Here is an 18302-nt window from a genome sequence, read left to right on the forward strand (position 1 = left end):
TGGTGTATTTTCTGTTGTGTAGATAAAAAAAAAAAAAAAAAAAAAAGAAAGTCGTGAATGCACACGAGATCTCAGGGTACACCGCCTTTCGGATTACTCTGTTATCAAAGAAGGAAAGGGTCAGGAAGTTCAGCCGGGTTTGAAATTCAACAGGATTCGCCGAGTCCAATCAGAGATAACCCATTGTTTGAGAATAGTGACAGTGATCTGGAAGCTGAGTCGATGGCCGACAATAATAACAACAACGCTGTCCCACCACCCGTTGTGAGGTTTGGCGACACTCTTAGATCGGGAATTGAGTACCCCGGAGAGTTTGCTTATGCGAACAACAACATCAACATTCCACCTCACTACATTAGTTTGGTGAATGGGGGGAATCTTTTCCATGGACGGGATGATGAAGACCCGATGAGCCACCTCAATGCCTTCTACGAGTTGACGAACTCTCACAGACCCCCGAATGTGGAACACAATCTGATCAAGAGGGTCTTATTCCCATTCTCTCTGAGGGAGAAAGCAAGAGCTTGGTATGACTCTATACCGGGCTACAGCATTGAAACATTCCAAGAGTTGAAGACGTTGTTCCTCTTAGAATATAATTCCCCGATGAAGATCGAGAAATTGAGAGAAGAGATCACTTCTTTCCAACAAAAGTATGATGAGTCCTTTGCAGAAGCTTGGAAGAGATTCACAGACTTGATAAGGAAATGCCCGAGCCATGGTCTAGCCCCGGGGCATGACCTTTTGAAATTCTACAAGGGACTCAACAATGAAGGCACGGGACTAGTTACTGCAGGCTCTAATGGAAACCTGGATGACTTAACGCATGAGGAGGTGAGAGCCTTATTCCAAAGGTTGGCTAACAATCAACGGAACTGGCACAACCCAAGGAGAGCAGCGGAGAAAGGAGGAGACACATTCGGTGCTACAAAGGATGCAGAGAGAGTATCTGCAATTGAAGCTCAATTGGCAGATATAAGCACCCAGATGTCGTCGATGACAAAGGCAGTGAAATCGCTGCAACTGACTCCTCAACCCAAAGCAGTGGCAGTGATGAGATGTGGATTGTGTCAAGGAGGGCATCATACTGATCAATGTTCTAGTCTTCAAGGACCACCAATCGAGGATGTGAACTACATTGGCAACAATGGCCAAGGGTTTAACCAAGGCAACCAATACAGCAATCAGCAGAATTGGAGGCCTCAGCAATCGAACTGGAATCAAAGTGGTCCTAGCAACAACTCGGGGAACCAATGGAGGACAAACACTCAACCCCCGGGTTATGAGAAGAAGCCATCGGTAGAAGATCAATTGGGACAGATACTCTCCTTCATGACCAAGAGTCAAAAGGAGAATGAGAGCTTCAAAGAAAGGACGGTAGAGAAGTTTGGTCAGATGGAGGCTACATTGAGGAATCTCGAGACTCAAATTGGGCAGATTGCTACAGCATCTCACACAAGAATTCCTAATGCTATCCCGAGTGATACGGTGCCCAATCCTAAAGGTTTTGAACAGTGCAAGGCAGTTAAGTTAAGAAGTGGGAAGGATCTTGAGTCTCCAATCATGCTAGATGCACAAAATGGCTCGAACATCTTGCACGCAGGGGCGGACAAGTTGTTTGGCTCACAAACCTCGCACGCAGGGGCGGACGAGGGGATTGAGTGGGCTACTACCGAAGCTAGGGAATGTCAACAAGAAAAAGAAGAGTCAACCATGAGTGATATCCACAAGAAGAATCCACTAAGTCCGGCAATGGACCCGAAGTGTCCATTTAATTTTCCAGATTTTATCCCGCCACCACCTTTCCCAGTCGAGAATAAGAAGAAGGGTAGGAAAATAATTCAAGAGAAAGGACTCGATTGGATGATGAACATTATCAGGAAAGTTAATGTAGATGTGTCCCTGGTGGATTTGTTCCTACACTTTCCTAAATTCTCCAAGTTTTTTAAGGATCTTATTGCGAAAAAGGAGAAGATACAAGACGATGGTGTGGTGATATTGAGCGCATTTTGCTCACAATTTGTGAAGGGAAAGATGCCGGCAAAGAGAAGAGACCCTGGAAGCTGTGTGATCCCATGTGAGATGGGAGATAAGGAGTTCCCAAAGTGCCTACTTGATCAAGGCTCGGGAATATCATTGATGGCTCTGAAAACCGCACGGTCAATCGGTCTAGAAGCGAGGATTGAACCAATCGACATTGACCTACAATTGGCGGATCATTCAATTGTGAAACCAAAAGGTATCATCGAGGATGTCTTGGTGAAGGTTGATAGATTTGTACTCCCGGTTGACTTCATTGTCCTAGAGATGGAAGAGGACAAGGATATGCCTATCCTATTTGGTAGGCCATTTTTAGCAACCGGTGATGTTGTGATAGAGACCAAGACAAATACGGTCATGTTTCGAGTAGATGGAGAGAATGTGGTGATCAAGCAAGAGAAGGCGGGGAAGCGCCTATTGGAGCCTGGATAGAGGTAGACAAGGATGAAGAAGGTCGAGCCAACGACTATAAACAAAGGCGCTGATTGGGAGGCAACCCAAGTTTTTTTTTTGTTTTTATTTTTGATTTCATATGTTGGAGGTTTTGTTTGCTCAATTCTTTCCTCTAACATTTATTTTGAATTGAGTGTTTCTTTTTGTAGTTTTTGTTCTTTTTGTAGGAGCAACTGGGAGTTAGGATTGGAGCTTAGGAGGAAGCACACCTGCAAAGGATTTTTACACCCACCCTCCCACCCGAATGCACTATGGACGTCATGCCAAGTGTGGGGGAGTTTCCTTTCCCTTTACTTTATTTGTCTTCTTTGCATGCATTGAGGACAATGATGCATTCAAGTTTGGGGGGGTTATGAATGATTTGTGATGTATGTTTTTTGGGTGTTTTGCGTGATAAAGATGTTTTGAATCTATGTAGTTGACGGGTGCATGCTTTATCTTCGGCTTTCTGGTTAGGAAATCTTACTTGATCTTACTTGATCTTTGAAGCTTAGGATGAATGGAATGGGTGCATGAATTTATTTGAAAGAGCATGTTGTGATTACATCCGATTTCTTAAGTTGAGGAGAGTGTGAAAATCGCATGACTTGTGGAAATTATGTTGGATTGATTTGCTTTATCGAGTGAAGTGCTTGCGTTCGTTTGTGTTAACGATATGGGAGGATAAGGCACTAGGATGAACTCCATGGCCAAATGATCACATGCCTAGTCCATCAAATGATCCCCTAGAAGCCACCTTGAGCTTAATTTCTTATTCTTTGTGTAAACACTTAGCCAAACACTTAGCCACTGAAATAAGCCTAATTTTAGCCTCATCGATAGACCTTGCTACTATTTGGGTGCTAAATACAAGTTGAGCTTTGTGGTTTGAGTTTGAGTGTGGGTGGTGAATTGTAAAGAGTAGACATTTCTAGACTTGATAGAAGGTGAAAAGAATGAAGTTCTAAGAAAAAAAAAAAAAAACAAGAAAAAGAAAAAGACGACCTCCAAATTCACAAAAGTCGAGGTCTTTACAAAAACAAAAAAAAAAAAAAAAAGAAATAAGTTGATGAAATAAAGATAGAGCTTCTTTGTTTGTTTGTGTAATCTCGTCTGGAATAGATCTCAAGTTTGGGGGAGTGTGGGTTTGGTTGTAATTTTTCGTTGGTTAATCTTTGGAAGGAAGTTGTAGGAGGGAAGATTTTGGCACTCAAATGTGTAGCCTTTGAGCTCACTATCCATACTTATCCTACCTCGTCCCTAGCCCCATTACAACCTTGAAATAAGACCTTGGACCTTATCGTTGATGCTTGTGGATGTTGTGTAAAGAACTTGGTAGAGTTAAAGAGGTTCGATTTGAAATCTGTGAGTCTATGTGGTTAGTATTGCTTAATGAGTCAATGATGATGGTTTGAGTTGTTTGATCGCATGCTTGGACTTATTTTGAAGTGCACCTTAACTTGACGTTCTAGGGGGATGAGTGATTGTTCTTGAGAGTGGGAAATCTCGATTGGAAATGTTGGGGGTTTAGATTTTGTCACTCACGTCCCTACATGATTCTTTGTGATGAAAATTTCTCTGCGGGGTAGACTTGCGTTGAGTTTTTGTGCTAAAAAAAAATGTACCTTGCTCGGGGCGAGCAAGAGCTTAAGTTTGGGGGTATTTGATGCGAAGCTTATTTCCTATTCTTTACCCCGGATTTCATGTTAATTATAACTCACCAAGTCGTGCTTTGAGTGTAGTTTCGGGTGTTAGAAGCTGGAAGTTCGTCGGAAATGCATAGCTGAGATTCCAGAGAGTTCGCCCGGTCGGGCGTTTTGATGTCGCTAAACGCCCGGTCGGGCGTTTCCATATTGTGCATGCGGAGTCCAGAAAGTTCGCCCGGTCGGGCGTTCTGATTTCAACTAAACGCCCGGTCGGGCGTTTCCCGCGAGGCCATGCAGTAGCCTTTCGCCCGGTCGGGCGATTACCTCCTTTGAATTCGCCCGGTCGGGCGTTTTAGTCGCGTAACTGCGATTTTGCAGTTGACCCAGCGGTTGATGGATTAAAAAGGCTGGGAAAATGAATTGGAAGGGGGGAACGGGACGACAGATAGAGAGAAAAATAGAAAGAAAGGAGGAGAGGAAGAAGAGAAGGAAGGCATTCCGGCCATTATTCCGACCATCCATTCCCGAATCCCGACTCCACTCGACGAGAGCATCACACCTATGGTTTTATTTCTACATTCTACCATGTGTATAGGCTAGGCTCTCTTTGTTGCTCCGAGTTGTAATCTAGGCTTGTGTATTTGTTTTAACACCTTGAATCGTATGTTTGATACCAACAATGTGTTTGATAATTAAAATGCTACGTTTTTGGCTAATGATGTAGTGTTGTTAAATCTTAACTATTGTCTCTTTAACATAGCTTAGGATTGATCGTTTGTTGGTATGCTTTCGATTTAGAACTGTTCAGGGGATAAATTGATAGTGGATTAGGTAAGTGATTATAGTAGACGACATTTATTCCCGCGCATCCGCAGGAATTAAATGTCGTTGAAAGTTGGTTCATGGAACAAGTGTTCAGCTGACTGTGAACTATACGTCGTAGACATGTTCAGTGCACGCGATTAGGTTGATAATTATAATCCCGTCGTATGTTTCGTTGTAAATGGTGTAAAACAACGCAAGCTTAGTGAGCAACTTGGAGTGACCTGTCTTTCTCGTGTCAAAAATCTCATTTCAGTAGCTTAAGTTAGTTAACCATCTCAAAATCAAAACAAAATATTTTTTATGCTTTGTGTAGTCTTATTAAGCGTAAGCAATCTCGCCTCCCTGTGGATCGACACTTGAAATACTACTACGATACTGTATTCTTGCAGTAGTGTAGTATTATTAGAGTTAAAATAATTAAACTTGATAATCTTTATGCTTTGATTAAGAACTCTAAAATATCACATCATTCCCCCGGTGAAATCATTGATACGTCCTCCACGGCCCTTAGCGTGCCTTAACAAGATTCTGATCTTCCACTGGTTAATAAGGTACGGAAATTTTGCCACATGTGTGTGTCTTGCCATGACTGTCCCATGTTCCGGCCAGTTTGAATTTTGCTTCTTGGGCATCAGCTGGGGTTGATGTTGGAAGAGTAATTATTCATTTCCCTGCAATCGTGGTTTGACTGTCTTGTGATCTGTCTGACTGGACAGGTCCTTGAATGCCATCGGTGATGCTGATACGGAAAATAGTTGCCTTGTAAACGAGGGATCCTTCTTCAGCATTTCTTTAAATGGAGCGGCTTGGTCAGGTGGTTTCTCGACCCTTCTTGGCTGAGTAATCTGTCTTGCCTCAGCTGGTTGTGACGGCTGGCAAAACTCCATAATTGCCCTTCCATTGGCTTGGTCATCCATTGCTTCAGCCATTGTCGTATCATACCATTCTGCTGCCTCTCTCTTCAGCTGTTCGCCTTCAGCGGAACCAGATGGTGGCTCTTTGAGGGATTCCCTTTTTGGATACTCCTTTTTTCGAGGGCTGATAGCGTTTACTGTTTGTATACTCTCTATGTCCTGTGGCTCTCTTGCAGCTGCATTAATGCCGACTGTAAGTCGCTCTTCTTTAAACTCCAGATTAATTGTCCCATGGCGGACGTCAATGACTGTGTTAGCGGTGGATAGGAAAGGTCTCCCCAAAAGGATTCCAATAGACTTCTCCGCTCCTGGTTCCGTTGTAGTTTATAACTTGCTGAGTGCACCCCAGGTGTTTGATTAAATGCTCAACTGATCAAGAAAATGGCAGCTCTAGCATTTGCTCCATCCGTCTCTCCTCCGTGGCACCTCGATTCACCTACCGCTTCCGCTTCACTTGGATCCCATTTCGTCCCTAAGCTTGGACTTAGTTGGAGCACGAGGAGACGATGCATCATAAAACCCGTTGTTTCGACCTCATGCTCGGCATCTCCCCACAAAATAATCCGTGATCCGAGGCTAGACAAGCATGTGGTGAAGCAGAAAAAGATGTGATTCGTTCAAAAGCTCAAGACTCTTCTCCTTTCTAAACCCGAGCACTTCATGCCTATTCAAGTTCTCTAAAAAGGCCGAGGCTACTTGTCTTTGCCCAAACCCCGCTCCATCCTACCAATGATTCGTCGTTATCCCACTGTGTTCGAGCTCTTCTACATTCCTAATCCTCCCACTCCGCTCCATGCTGCTGGCCCTCTCTCTCAGCCCTGTGTACGCCTCACCCCGCCAGCTTCAGCCCTTGCCAAGAAGAAGTCGGATCTCAAGAAATCTATGGCTATTTCTTTGTCAGCTAAACTCCAAAAGCTGTTAATGCTCGCCTCCCCATATCACCGCCTTTTGTTACACAAGCTCGTGCATCTGTCTCCCGACCTAGGCCTTCCAGTCAACTTCCGCTCCCGTCTCTGCAATGACCATCCGGATAGGTTTAGAGTCGTGGACACTTCTTACGGTCGCGCTCTTGAGCTTGTTTCGTGGGACTCCAGTTTGGCCGAAGCGTTGCCATGGCGGGAGGAGGACAGCAAGTCTCGTGGTCTGATATATTTGATAAAGTTTAAGGAGCTCTCAGATGTGTGCCCATACACTAGCAATCCGGAAGAATTGGCGAGAGAATCAATGAGGGCGGAGAAGAGAGCTTGTGCTGTGGTGAGGAAGGTTTTAGGGATGACTATTGATGGGATACGAACTAAACAACTAAACAATAATTGCGAGCCCAATAGCAGTGACGGCCCATCAGCCCAAAACCCAAGAAAGAGTATCAGTTCGGCACAACCAAAGAGTTCGGTCACAGCCTATAGCTCGGTAAAAGCCGACCAATCGAGCTCAACTCTCAGATCGGCAAAAGCTGATCGGCAAAGTTCAGCAGTTCGGTCTCAGTATTCGACCGAACAAGGAGATAGTGGACCCATGCAGGATCTCCACGACCTCCATTACACCCACGATCTATTTAGTGGTATTAAGCAGTTATCAACCCCCCTACCAGGGCTGCAAACCACGATCTTAGTTCGAATGTATAAATAGAACTTAGATCAGATAGACCAGGGTTAAGTTCTCTAGATCCTGAATCTCATATAGCAAATCAGTATTGTAATCTGTAAGCTAGATCAAGCAATACAAATTTGCCCTCTATTCTTCCCGTGGACGTAGATTTACCTCAGTAAATCGAACCACGTAACTTTCAGTGTTGTGATCTTCATTTATTACTTGCATTTATTCCCATCAAAAATTCGCTAAATCATCACTGGCGCCGTCTGTGGGAAAACAGAAAACCAAAACTGTGATAAAAGCGAGTTTTTGATCCTCTTCCACCAAAAAATGCGTACCAGATCACATAATACCCATACTTCCGTCCGTGATGAACGTGAGGAAGCTAGTCCAGCCCGTAGGTCTGGAAAACAGCCTCTGGAGAAATCTGCCTCCAGTTCTCACGGTGAAAGAACAAACCACTCAAAAAGTCATCGCACCGAGCCTCCCCAGCAGCTCGATTTGAATGAGGCTGTCAAGTTGTTCTTGGCTGAGAAGCAGGATGAGTTCTTAACATTCCTGCAAAAGAGCCAGAAGCCGGAGAAGAAAACGGCGGATTCTCCCTCCCCCTCCAGACATGAAAGTCACTACCGCAGTAGTGTCGTATCTTCCAGGAGAAAGAATCCTCACCACCGATATGTTCCTTCTCCTCCTTGTTACCGAAATCACAGGAGAACTCCATCTCCACCATACCGTAGAGATGTCGGATTCGCTATGTATGGAGCGCTGAAGACTCCATTTTCGGATGATATCACCAGAACTCCGTTGCCACAGAATTACCGAACTCCGTCAGTGACTTATGACGGGTTAGTGGATCCTCATGATTTCTTGGGACGCTATCAGTATAATATGGCGAACCAAGGTCTCAATGAGGTTCATATGTGTAAGCTGTTTCCCGAGCTGCTCATCGAGAAACGCAAGAAGGTGGTTTGATAGCCTCCCTCAAGGCAGCATTAGATCTTACAGAGATCTAATGGATGCTTTTCATAGGAGGTTCTTCCAGAAAGCTGAAACCCGAATCACTTCGGCTCAGCTGCTTTCTATACGTCAAGGTCGCGATGAAAAGATTAGCGACTTCATGACAAGATTCCACAAGGAATGCCTACAAGTAGATGATCTCAATGATCTACTTGTCATTTCGGCATTCCAAAATGGAATTCTGCCAGGAGCTCTCTACAGAAAGCTCGTTGAATGCAGTCCGCAAACAGCTCAAGAGATGTGGGACATTGCGGACCAGTTTTCTCGTGCTGATGAGGCAGACCGTCGAAAACGGTCTTTAGACAGCTCTTCCAGAGGAGACAAGAGGAAGCCCGATCATAGCGATCAGGGACATCCTCGCCGAACTCCTTTTGAAAGAATTCAAAGGGCACCGGTACAAGACAGATTGGGACCACGTCTCAATCCTGAGAAACCACCCGCTCAGTTCGTACCATTGAACAAGTCGAGAACGGAAATTTTCGAACTGCATTCTGATATGTTCGAAAAACCAAAGCCGATGACGAAATCGGCCACGCGCCGAAGTCAGGATAAATATTGCTCCTTCCATCAAGACCACGGTCACGATACCGAGGAGTGCCGAAATTTGGCAACAGATATTGATGTTCTTGTGAAAGCAGGAACGTTAAAAAAATACCAAAGCAAGCCGCCGAAAAAGAATAAGAAACAGAGAAGTGCGAATTGCGCTCCTCAGGATCCTAAAAGGCAACAGGATCCCGAAGACGATGACGAGCCGCAATATGATGGAGTAATCCAGACTATTGACGCTCTCCCAGCCGGGAAGACTAAATCGTCTCTAAAATCAGAGCGCAGAGGCTTCAATCGAGAGGAGCCAACACATAAAAGGCTGAAGAAGGAGGAAGTAATTACATTTTCAGATGCAGATCCCGTCCCGGCCATTTCTCCTCATCAAGACGCTATTGTCATTCAAGCTGGAGTGGCAAACAAACTGATCCACAGAGTGTTTGTGGATACAGGAGCGTCGGTTAGCATTCTTTTTAAAGAATGTTTTGATAAACTGGAAGTGGATCCAGCTCGGCTCAGTCCGGCCCCACTTCCTCTGAAAAGTTTCGCCCAGGAGGACACCCGCCCTGAAGGTATTATCAGCCTTCCGATTACGGTAGGAAGAGCGCCTACTAGCTCCAGTACGGTGATCGAGTTTTTTGTGGTAAAAGCTCGATCCCCGTATAACATTATACTGGGAAGAGACTGGCTCAACACAGTTCGGGCCATTTGCTCTACTTATCATCTCACAATCAAGATCCCCACTAAAGGAGGGATAGCAGTCATCCGAGGTGATCAAAAGAGAGCAAAAGAATGTTTGCAGATTGCGCTTAAAAGTGCCGAACAATCAGATCGGCACCATCAAGCATAGCAATCACAGCAGCCGGAGTCAGAGGCAGGCGAAATGAACGAAGTCACACCGGAGCCGAACTCGATGAAAGTTCAGTTATACGAAGATGATCCATCCAGAACGGTCAAGATCGGTTTCACGGGAACACCTCTACTCCGGGAAAAGACCATCCAGCTCCTCAAAGAGTACAAAGATGTCTTTGCGTGGTCTCCGTTGGACATGACTGGAGTGTCTCCCGAGGTAATTACACATCGGTTAAATATTGATCCTTCAGTCCGGCCTATAAAACAGAAGCAAAGACTCTTTGCGGCAGAAAGAAATCAAGTCATCCATGACGAAGTCCGCCAATTACTGAAAGCGGATGTATTATTTGAAGTAAAATATCCTTCTTGGGTGGCCAATCCTGTGATGATCAAGAAAAAAGAAGGAGGATGGCGGATGTGCATAGATTTTACGGATCTAAATAAGCACTGTCCTAAAGATTGCTACCCCCTTCCCAACATAGATAAAAAAGTAGAAGCTCTGATAGGCTTCGAAATTTTCTGTTTTCTTGATTTGTATAAAGGATACCACCAAGTTTTAATGGATGAGAATGATGCTTCAAAAACGGCTTTCATTACTGACTTCGGTATTTTTGCTTATAAAAAGATGCCATTTGGTTTAAAGAATGCCGGAGCCACATATCAAAGGATGGTAGATAAGCTATTTCGGCACCTGATCGGAAAAGAGGTTGAAGTATATGTTGACGACATAGTTGTTAAAAGCAGAAGCACTTCGGAGTACGAAAACAATCTCAAATCCACTCTCGACGTGCTCAAAAAAGCCAACCTCAAACTCAATCCCCAAAAATGTACCTTTTTGGTAGATTCGGGAAAATTTCTGGGTTGTTGGGTTTCAAAGGAAGGACTCAAGGCAAATCCCCTAAAGGTTCAAGTTGTTCAGAACATGGCAATGCCGAAGTCCATACATGATGTGCAAAGGCTAACTGGATGTCTAGCCGCACTGAATAGATTCCTTTCCCAAGCAGCCGAAAAGCAAATGCCGTTCTTCAATGTTTTGAAGAAGGCACCAAAGTTTGAGTGGGGAGCCGAACAGAAAAAGGCTTTTGACGAACTCAAAAGTTATTTAACCGAACTTCCTACTCTCTCTGCTCCAACAGATGCCGAAGTGATATTCTTATATTTAGCAGCATCAGATCAAACCATTAGCGCGGTGCTTGTACGAGAAGAAGGCCTAAAACAGCGTCCTATCTACTTTACAAGCCGAGCATTAAGAGGTCCCGAAACAAGGTATCAACCTCTGGAAAAAATTGCTCTGGCATTAGTAAATGCAGCAAGGAGACTGCGGCCATATTTCTATGCTCACAAAGTATGCGTCTTAACCGATCTTCCACTTCGGCAAGTTTTGACTAAGCCAGAAGCATCAGGCAGAATTGCCAAGTGGGCCATAGAGTTGGGAGAACATTCAATAGAATATCTACCTCGGAAAGCCATCAAGGGACAAGCCTTGGCAGATTTTCTTGTAGAGGCAAAGTTCGATCAGGCAATCCCTATTATTGCCGAACAGAAAAATCCTACCAATGATGAACTAACACAGCCCCAGAAACCCGAAGTAGAGCCGCCGGACTGTTGGATTGGATTCGTAGATGGAGCTTCGAATAAGACAGGAAGTGGAGCTGGTATTCTACTTATCGCTCCCGACGGACACGAAGTAACTTATTCACTTCGGTTCTTATTCCCAACCACTAATAACGAAGCCGAATACGAAGCCCTTCTTGCCGGACTTCAGTTAGCGCAACGTCTACTTGTCAAATCTCTCAAAATTCATTGTGATTCACAAGTCATAGTGAATCACATGCTGGGTACAAGTGAAGCCCGTGGTGAAAGGATGAAAAAATACTTGGACAAAGCGCAAAGTATTAGCCGAAATTTCTCTTATTTTCGGATAATCCGCATTCCCAGAGCGGGAAATAGCCGAGCAGATACTTTAAGTAAGTTGGCCTCATATCCGGGCTCAAATGTGGAGGAATTACCGCACAGAAGCATTGATGAAGCTGAAGTACACTCAGTAACCAGTTCACCAAACTGGATGACGCCAATATTAAAGTATCTAGATCAAGGACAACTGCCCGAGGATAAGAGAGAAGCAAGGAAAATCACATGCCGAGCACGTCGGTATGAACTTCATGAAGGAGTCCTATATAGAAAGTCCTACCTTCAACCGTTATTGCGATGTGTAGGACCAGAAGAGACGGATTACATCCTTAGAGAAGTTCATGAAGGATCTTGCGGTAGCCACATCGGAGCTAGAGCATTAGCTAAAAAAGTTCTGAGATGGGGATATTATTGGCCAACTTTGGTACAAGAAGCAGTACAGCTAGTTAAGAAATGTACGAAATGCCAAATCCATGCAAATATCCCAAGGACGCCGCAGACTGATCTATGTGCTATGCAAAGCCCTTGGCCTTTTATGCAATGGGGCATAGACATAGTAGGACCACTACCACAAGCTCCCCGGCAAATGAAATTCTTGATCGTTGCCGTGGATTACTTCACAAAGTGGGTGGAGGCTGAACCATTAGCTACGATAACAAGCTCAAAGGCATTAGATTTTGTCTGGAAGAACATAGTTTGCCGATTTGGCATACCCCATATCCTCATTTCAGATAATGGGACTCAGTTTACTGACAAAACATTCAAGAATTGGTGCCAAGAGTTGAATATTCAACAGCGGTTCACTTCAGTCTCTCACCCACAAGCAAACGGACAAACGGAAGTAACAAACCGTACTTTGGTGAAAGGATTAAAAACTCGGTTAGAACAAGCCAAAGGACAATGGGTAGAAAATCTTCCTCAAGTCCTATGGTCTTACCGAACTACACCAAAAACCTCCAACGGTGAAACTCCGTACAGTCTAGTGTACGGCACTGAAGCCGTAATTCCGGTTGAGATCGGCATACCCAGCCCCCGAACCCTTAATTTCTCAACAGAACTGAATGACGACGGACTGAGAGCCGAACTAGATCTTGCCGAAGAAAGAAGAGAATTGGCCTTCATAAAAGAAGCCAAGTACAAGGAGCAAGTAACCCGGTATTATAACCAAAGGGTGAAAAAGCTGCAGTTTCAAGTGGGAGATCTCGTATTGAGAAACAATGAAGTAAGCCGAGCAGAAAAGCTGGGCAAACTTGAACCCACATGGGAAGGTCCGTATCGGGTGTCAGAAGTCCTGGGAAAAGGGTCTTATAAATTAACTCACATGTCAGGAGAACAAGTACCCCGAACATGGCATATTTCCAACCTCAAGAAGTTCTATTTGTAAGAGACAAGGTCCGGTCAGTCTTGTGTCTAGTTCGGTCCTAGGGTTATGTGCTTTCATATTTTTATTGTTCTTTATACTTGTCGTTTTTTAAAAGATTAAAATCTTTTTCGTCCTTTTTATTTGTCTCTCTATGTGCGTTTTGTCTCTTATAAATGTTACTGAGGTATATTGTTCCTTAAAGGCTGATCCCCTTTTTTTAGATCATGTATTAAAGACAATTGTGAGTCCAAGCTTCTAAGGAAGATACAAGACTCCACAATTCAGCTTAAGAAGCAATTCGTCTGAAACGAACTGCAATAAGCCGAAAACCACTCCGGTTAACTAGGGAAAGTCCAATCCAAGCGATAAAACTCGCCAAATAAGGACACTAACTAAGTCCGGTCAAAGAAGAGTTTACTTCATAAGACCGAGGACGAGTACAATAAATGAAATAAAAAATCGCTGAACTGTAAATACGCAGTGATAGAAGCGAAATGAAAAATTTCATTTACTAAGTCTTGTTGGGCATACAATTCCGCTGCCCTACGAGAATGCGTTACACCATTACAAAGGACTATTCTACTGTCTACGATTGCTAAAGTTGAGCCACCTATCCGAAAAATCCTCATGATGCTGAGTTCGGGCGTTCCGAGCAGTTGAAGAATAAGTAGGTGGACGAGATGCTCTGATCGACCTACCGCCTCTTCCCTGAGTCCGGGAAGTTCTAGCACCTCGGCGGCGAAGAGTCTCTTCACGAAGCATTCGCTGATCTTGCCCACTCATATTCACAACTCCTCTACGAACTTCAGGGCGTTCTTGTCTTGACGTTTCCGGTTGCTCCTGAGTCCGTTGCTGATTTGGAGTAGAATTTTGAGTAAGTGGATTAGAGGTTTGAGTTGGAGTGTGAGCATCTGTTAGCGGGAAACGGCTAAGGAATCTCTCGATTGAGGGACGCCGGGAAAGAATGATGTCGTACAGAGAGGCCAAGCGCCGCAATGATTTCACAACTTGTTGGCAAGCCGAGCTCTCCAGCACATTGTTCTTCCGGAGTACATGAAGCTTCTCCCACAGTTCATCAACTTGATTCTGAACTTCAGATATAGTCATTCCCCCGCGCCCGCAGATGAAATCTTCATATGCAGTCCTCTCAGCGATGACAGTATTCAGCTCGGCCTCCAGATCTTTCTTTATGCACTCTAAGTCCTTATTGTTGGACTCCAGCTCCACTAAACGAGCCAAGAGTTCATCATACTTCATCTGGTCATCTATAGCTTTTTTCTCAGCTTCATTTAAAGCCAAAGAGTATAGCCGCTTCCAGTGAAGTACCTCCAGCTCCTTAGAGTTAAGAATACGAAGCAGCTATGTCAGTTCGGCATTTCAGTTTACCGAGCAGGCAGTAAACCACAATAGGAGTAAAAGAGATTAAGAAGAGCTATAAGGAAGACACGAGTGTAGAAAGAAGAATTTTTTTCATTCACAAGAAAAAATTTACACAAGGAGGGCTTCAAGGCCATTTACAAATAGAAAGAAAGAAACTAAACTAAGAGAAGGGAGACGAAATCATACTCCGCCAGTTTCGTCTCCGGCTTCCCTGTGGGTTTCAGCTTCTTTCTCCTTGTCGACCTCGGTCTCAGCCTCGGCCTCCCTCCTCCCTCCCTCCTGCTCGGCGCCCCCATCGCCGATCTGCTGCACCTCTTGCTCGGCGTGCCCGTCGCCGGTCTGCTGATCCTTCTGCTCGGTCTCCTTGCCGGCCTCATTTTCCTGCTCACCCTCTTCTTTGAAAATTGAAGCGGGTGAAACAGGCCCCAAGGAGGCAAAGATGGCCTCCATGTTCTCGTCACGGTCAGCACGACAATTACGGACTCGTTCAGCAGAAAGCAGGACCGATAAAGACGCAAGCTCCTCAAGGAGCGGCAGACTCTGGAGACGCGCTGCAATCTCTCGGCCATACAGCGGCAAGACGACTTCGGGTTCCTGCTCAACATTATCGGTCATCAATTTCAGCAGATCACCGATAAGGGCCGAAAATTGATTGCTCAAAAAGAGTTTCTCCGTGTAAACACGGAGAGCCTCCCCCTGAGCAACCACGGCAGCCGCCTCCCTCTGTTTCGACCGCTCTCTCTGGATGATGAGCTGGTCTTTGGCACGCTGGGCTTCATCCTGAGCCGAGATCATAGCGGCCCTTGCCCTCTCAAAGTCTGCCCGAGCCTGTTCGGCCTGGTGACGAGCAGCATTCAAATTCCTCTGCATCTCATCATAATCGCTGGACGCTTTAGAGAGTTCAACTGTGACGAGTTTGCAGAGCATATTGTTCCTCTGAAAATGGAAAAAGGAAAAAGTCAACAGAGGGGCCACAAAAAAAAAATATAGGAAAGAAGCAAAGCCAGAAAATCAAGAAGAAAATTCACCTCTACAAAGTCCTTTGGCCATAAAAAGGGCTCAGAGATATGTTCCGAAGTGGCCGTAACCACTCCTGATCCATAACCCCCCTGGACAATGTCTCTCTCTGGCGCTTTTGGGGGTTTCTGAGTCTTCGCCTTCCCCCTTGCCGAGGTCGATCCCGGCTTTTTTGGATCCGAAGACTGACTCGAAGAGGTCTTCTGCCTCTTCGGATTCTTCTCGGCATCAGACGCCGAGCTGGTGGTTTTCTGTTTCTCCGGCTCCTTTGATTCGGAGGATTTGCGACCAAGCTTGCTTAGCATGTTCACTGCCAAAAAGCAAGAAAACAAAGTTAGTTTTCGCCGCTAAAGCAGTAAAGCATAAAAAAGAAATCCTCACCCTCAGTCTCTTCGTCCGAAGATGAGGAGTCGAACACGAAGTCACCCTTGACGAGCTCAGATTCCAAATACTGTTTCCTAATCATGGGAATCTTATTGAGCCCGCCCTCGAGCTCGTCCAACGGTTCTACCCGAGGATGAGGAATTACGGACTTCGGCCCTCTCCAGGAAAAGTCCGGAGCCGCTGTCCTATTGTAAAAAAAGAAGCGATTTTTCCACATCGGCCATTTGGTTTTACAGAAGGCTCTAAAGGGCTGTAAAGGGATCAAGTAAAACCAGGATCCCTTTCTCTTAAACTGAAAGAAATTAAGGATTGCCCTCAGAGACAGATCCTTTTCTAGTCTACGCAGCTCGGCAGCAAAGGCCGATAAGTGCCTCCAAGAATTTGGAGTCACCTGACCTAAAGGAAGTTGGAAAAAATCAAGAAGCTCTACAAAGGCGGGGGGAAGAGGGAAACGAAGCCCGCATTCTAAGCAGGCTTCGTAAACGGTGGCATAACCCTCCGGCGGCGAGTTAGCCCTATGAGTGTCGTCGGGAATCACCACTAACCCCCCAGGAAGAAAATATTTTCTGTGTAAGGATATCACAGTATCCTTACTCAAAATGCTGTGAAAATATTCTACCGTCTTCTCCCCGGACTTTTTTCGGCCAGAAGATCCCTTACCCCCCCTTCCTACCACTACCTGATTCAGAAACAGTTTCAGAAGAAGAAGACATGATTCTTACTCTTTGATGGTCGAAAGTCTCTGAAGAAATTCTTGAAGAAGCGGAAGAAAATTTTACGAAAAAGAGAGAGAATGCAGAAGAAATAATCGCAAAAGTGTTCCAATGATGAAGAAAGGAAATATTTATCAGATTCGCAGAGGCGTTTCAAATTCGTCGCACCGTTTCAAATCCCACTTTTTCTGGATTCTCTGGCCGGATTTGCTGTCACATTTAATGCAGACACGTGCAGAGCACGTCCCCTGACGTCAGCCTCCCCCTTACACTTATCCAAAATGCCGAAGTGATTCACTTCGCTTTTCGGGGGGGGGTGGTGATGGGATACGAACTAAACAACTAAACAATAATTGCGAGCCCAATAGCAGTGACGGCCCATCAGCCCAAAACCCAAGAAAGAGTATCAGTTCGGCACAACCAAAGAGTTCGGTCACAGCCTATAGCTCGGTAAAAGCCGACCAATCGAGCTCAACTCTCAGATCGGCAAAAGCTGATCGGCAAAGTTCAGCAGTTCGGTCTCAGTATTCGACCGAACAAGGAGATAGTGGACCCATGCAGGATCTCCACGACCTCCATTACACCCACGATCTATTTAGTGGTATTAAGCAGTTATCAACCCCCCTACCAGGGCTGCAAACCACGATCTTAGTTCGAATGTATAAATAGAACTTAGATCAGATAGACCAGGGTTAAGTTCTCTAGATCCTGAATCTCATATAGCAAATCAGTATTGTAATCTGTAAGCTAGATCAAACAATACAAATTTGCCCTCTATTCTTCCCGTGGACGTAGATTTACCTCAGTAAATCGAACCACGTAACTTTCAGTGTTGTGATCTTCATTTATTACTTGCATTTATTCCCATCAAAAATTCGCTAAATCATCAACTATGGAGAAGAGGACGTTGGTGGATCATTTGACACATTTTAGGAAGGAGTTTGGGTTGTCGAACAAGGTGAGAGGAATGTTGGTAAGGCACCCGGAGCTGTTCTACATAAGCTTGAAGGGGCAGAGAGACTCGGTGTTTCTGGTGGAGGGCTACAGTGATAAGGGGAGACTGCTGGAGAAGAATGACATAATCGCGATAAAGGATGAGATGATGAAACTCGTGTTACAAGGAAAGAGGTTGCAGAGGAACGAGGTTATGAGCAACAGCTCTGATCATCATCAAAATTACATCCTAACTGTGGATAATCAAGTGGATGAGTATGACGATGGATTAGATGATCTCTTCCAAGTAGAAGATTTTACTTCTGATGACGACGACGATGGTGATGGTGAAAGTGAAAGGCATCAAGAGATAGGGGAATTTTGGAGTGCTGAGGAAACTCCATTGCTAGAATATCATAATGCTTGTGATTTAGGACCCTGGTAGTGTCATCAAGTTTTCACCCAAATCCATATAAATCATGTATTTTATCTACCTTCTTGTATATTACTAATGAAATGAAACGAAACCAAAAGATATAATTAATTCATAAAAATTGATATCAAAAGGGATCATTTCAATATATTAGATAAGTAATTTCCATTTCAATTCTTCGGTATTTGAATTATATGAAATATTTCTGTTTATCAAGATTTCGGTCCAAAAATATTCTATATTTCGGCCACCTGGGATTTGGGAAATTTTGATTCAAATATTGTAATTCCGATCCAGAAGCGCTTC

The 18302-nt window shown here is 44.6% G+C and overlaps 1 protein-coding gene, 1 non-coding gene and 1 pseudogene across 2 annotated transcripts; 2 read left to right on the forward strand and 1 right to left on the reverse strand.

Moving 5' to 3' along the window:
- Positions 1 to 606: 606 nt before the first annotated feature.
- LOC121760859 lies at positions 607 to 2472 on the forward strand. Its single transcript, XM_042156479.1, has one exon. The coding sequence runs from the start codon at positions 607 to 609 to the stop codon at positions 2470 to 2472; it is 1866 nt and encodes a 621-aa protein (XP_042012413.1).
- On the reverse strand, positions 619 to 725 carry LOC121757952. Its single transcript, XR_006041280.1, has one exon. It is a non-coding gene; the product is annotated as a small nucleolar RNA R71 (small nucleolar RNA).
- A 3766-nt stretch (positions 2473 to 6238) lies between the features above and the next one.
- LOC121760940 lies at positions 6239 to 18008 on the forward strand (annotated as a pseudogene).
- The last annotated feature ends 294 nt before the right edge of the window (positions 18009 to 18302 follow it).

Source organism: Salvia splendens, chromosome 1 (assembly GCF_004379255.2).
Source record: "Salvia splendens isolate huo1 chromosome 1, SspV2, whole genome shotgun sequence".
NCBI classification, from domain to species: Eukaryota; Viridiplantae; Streptophyta; class Magnoliopsida; order Lamiales; family Lamiaceae; genus Salvia; species Salvia splendens.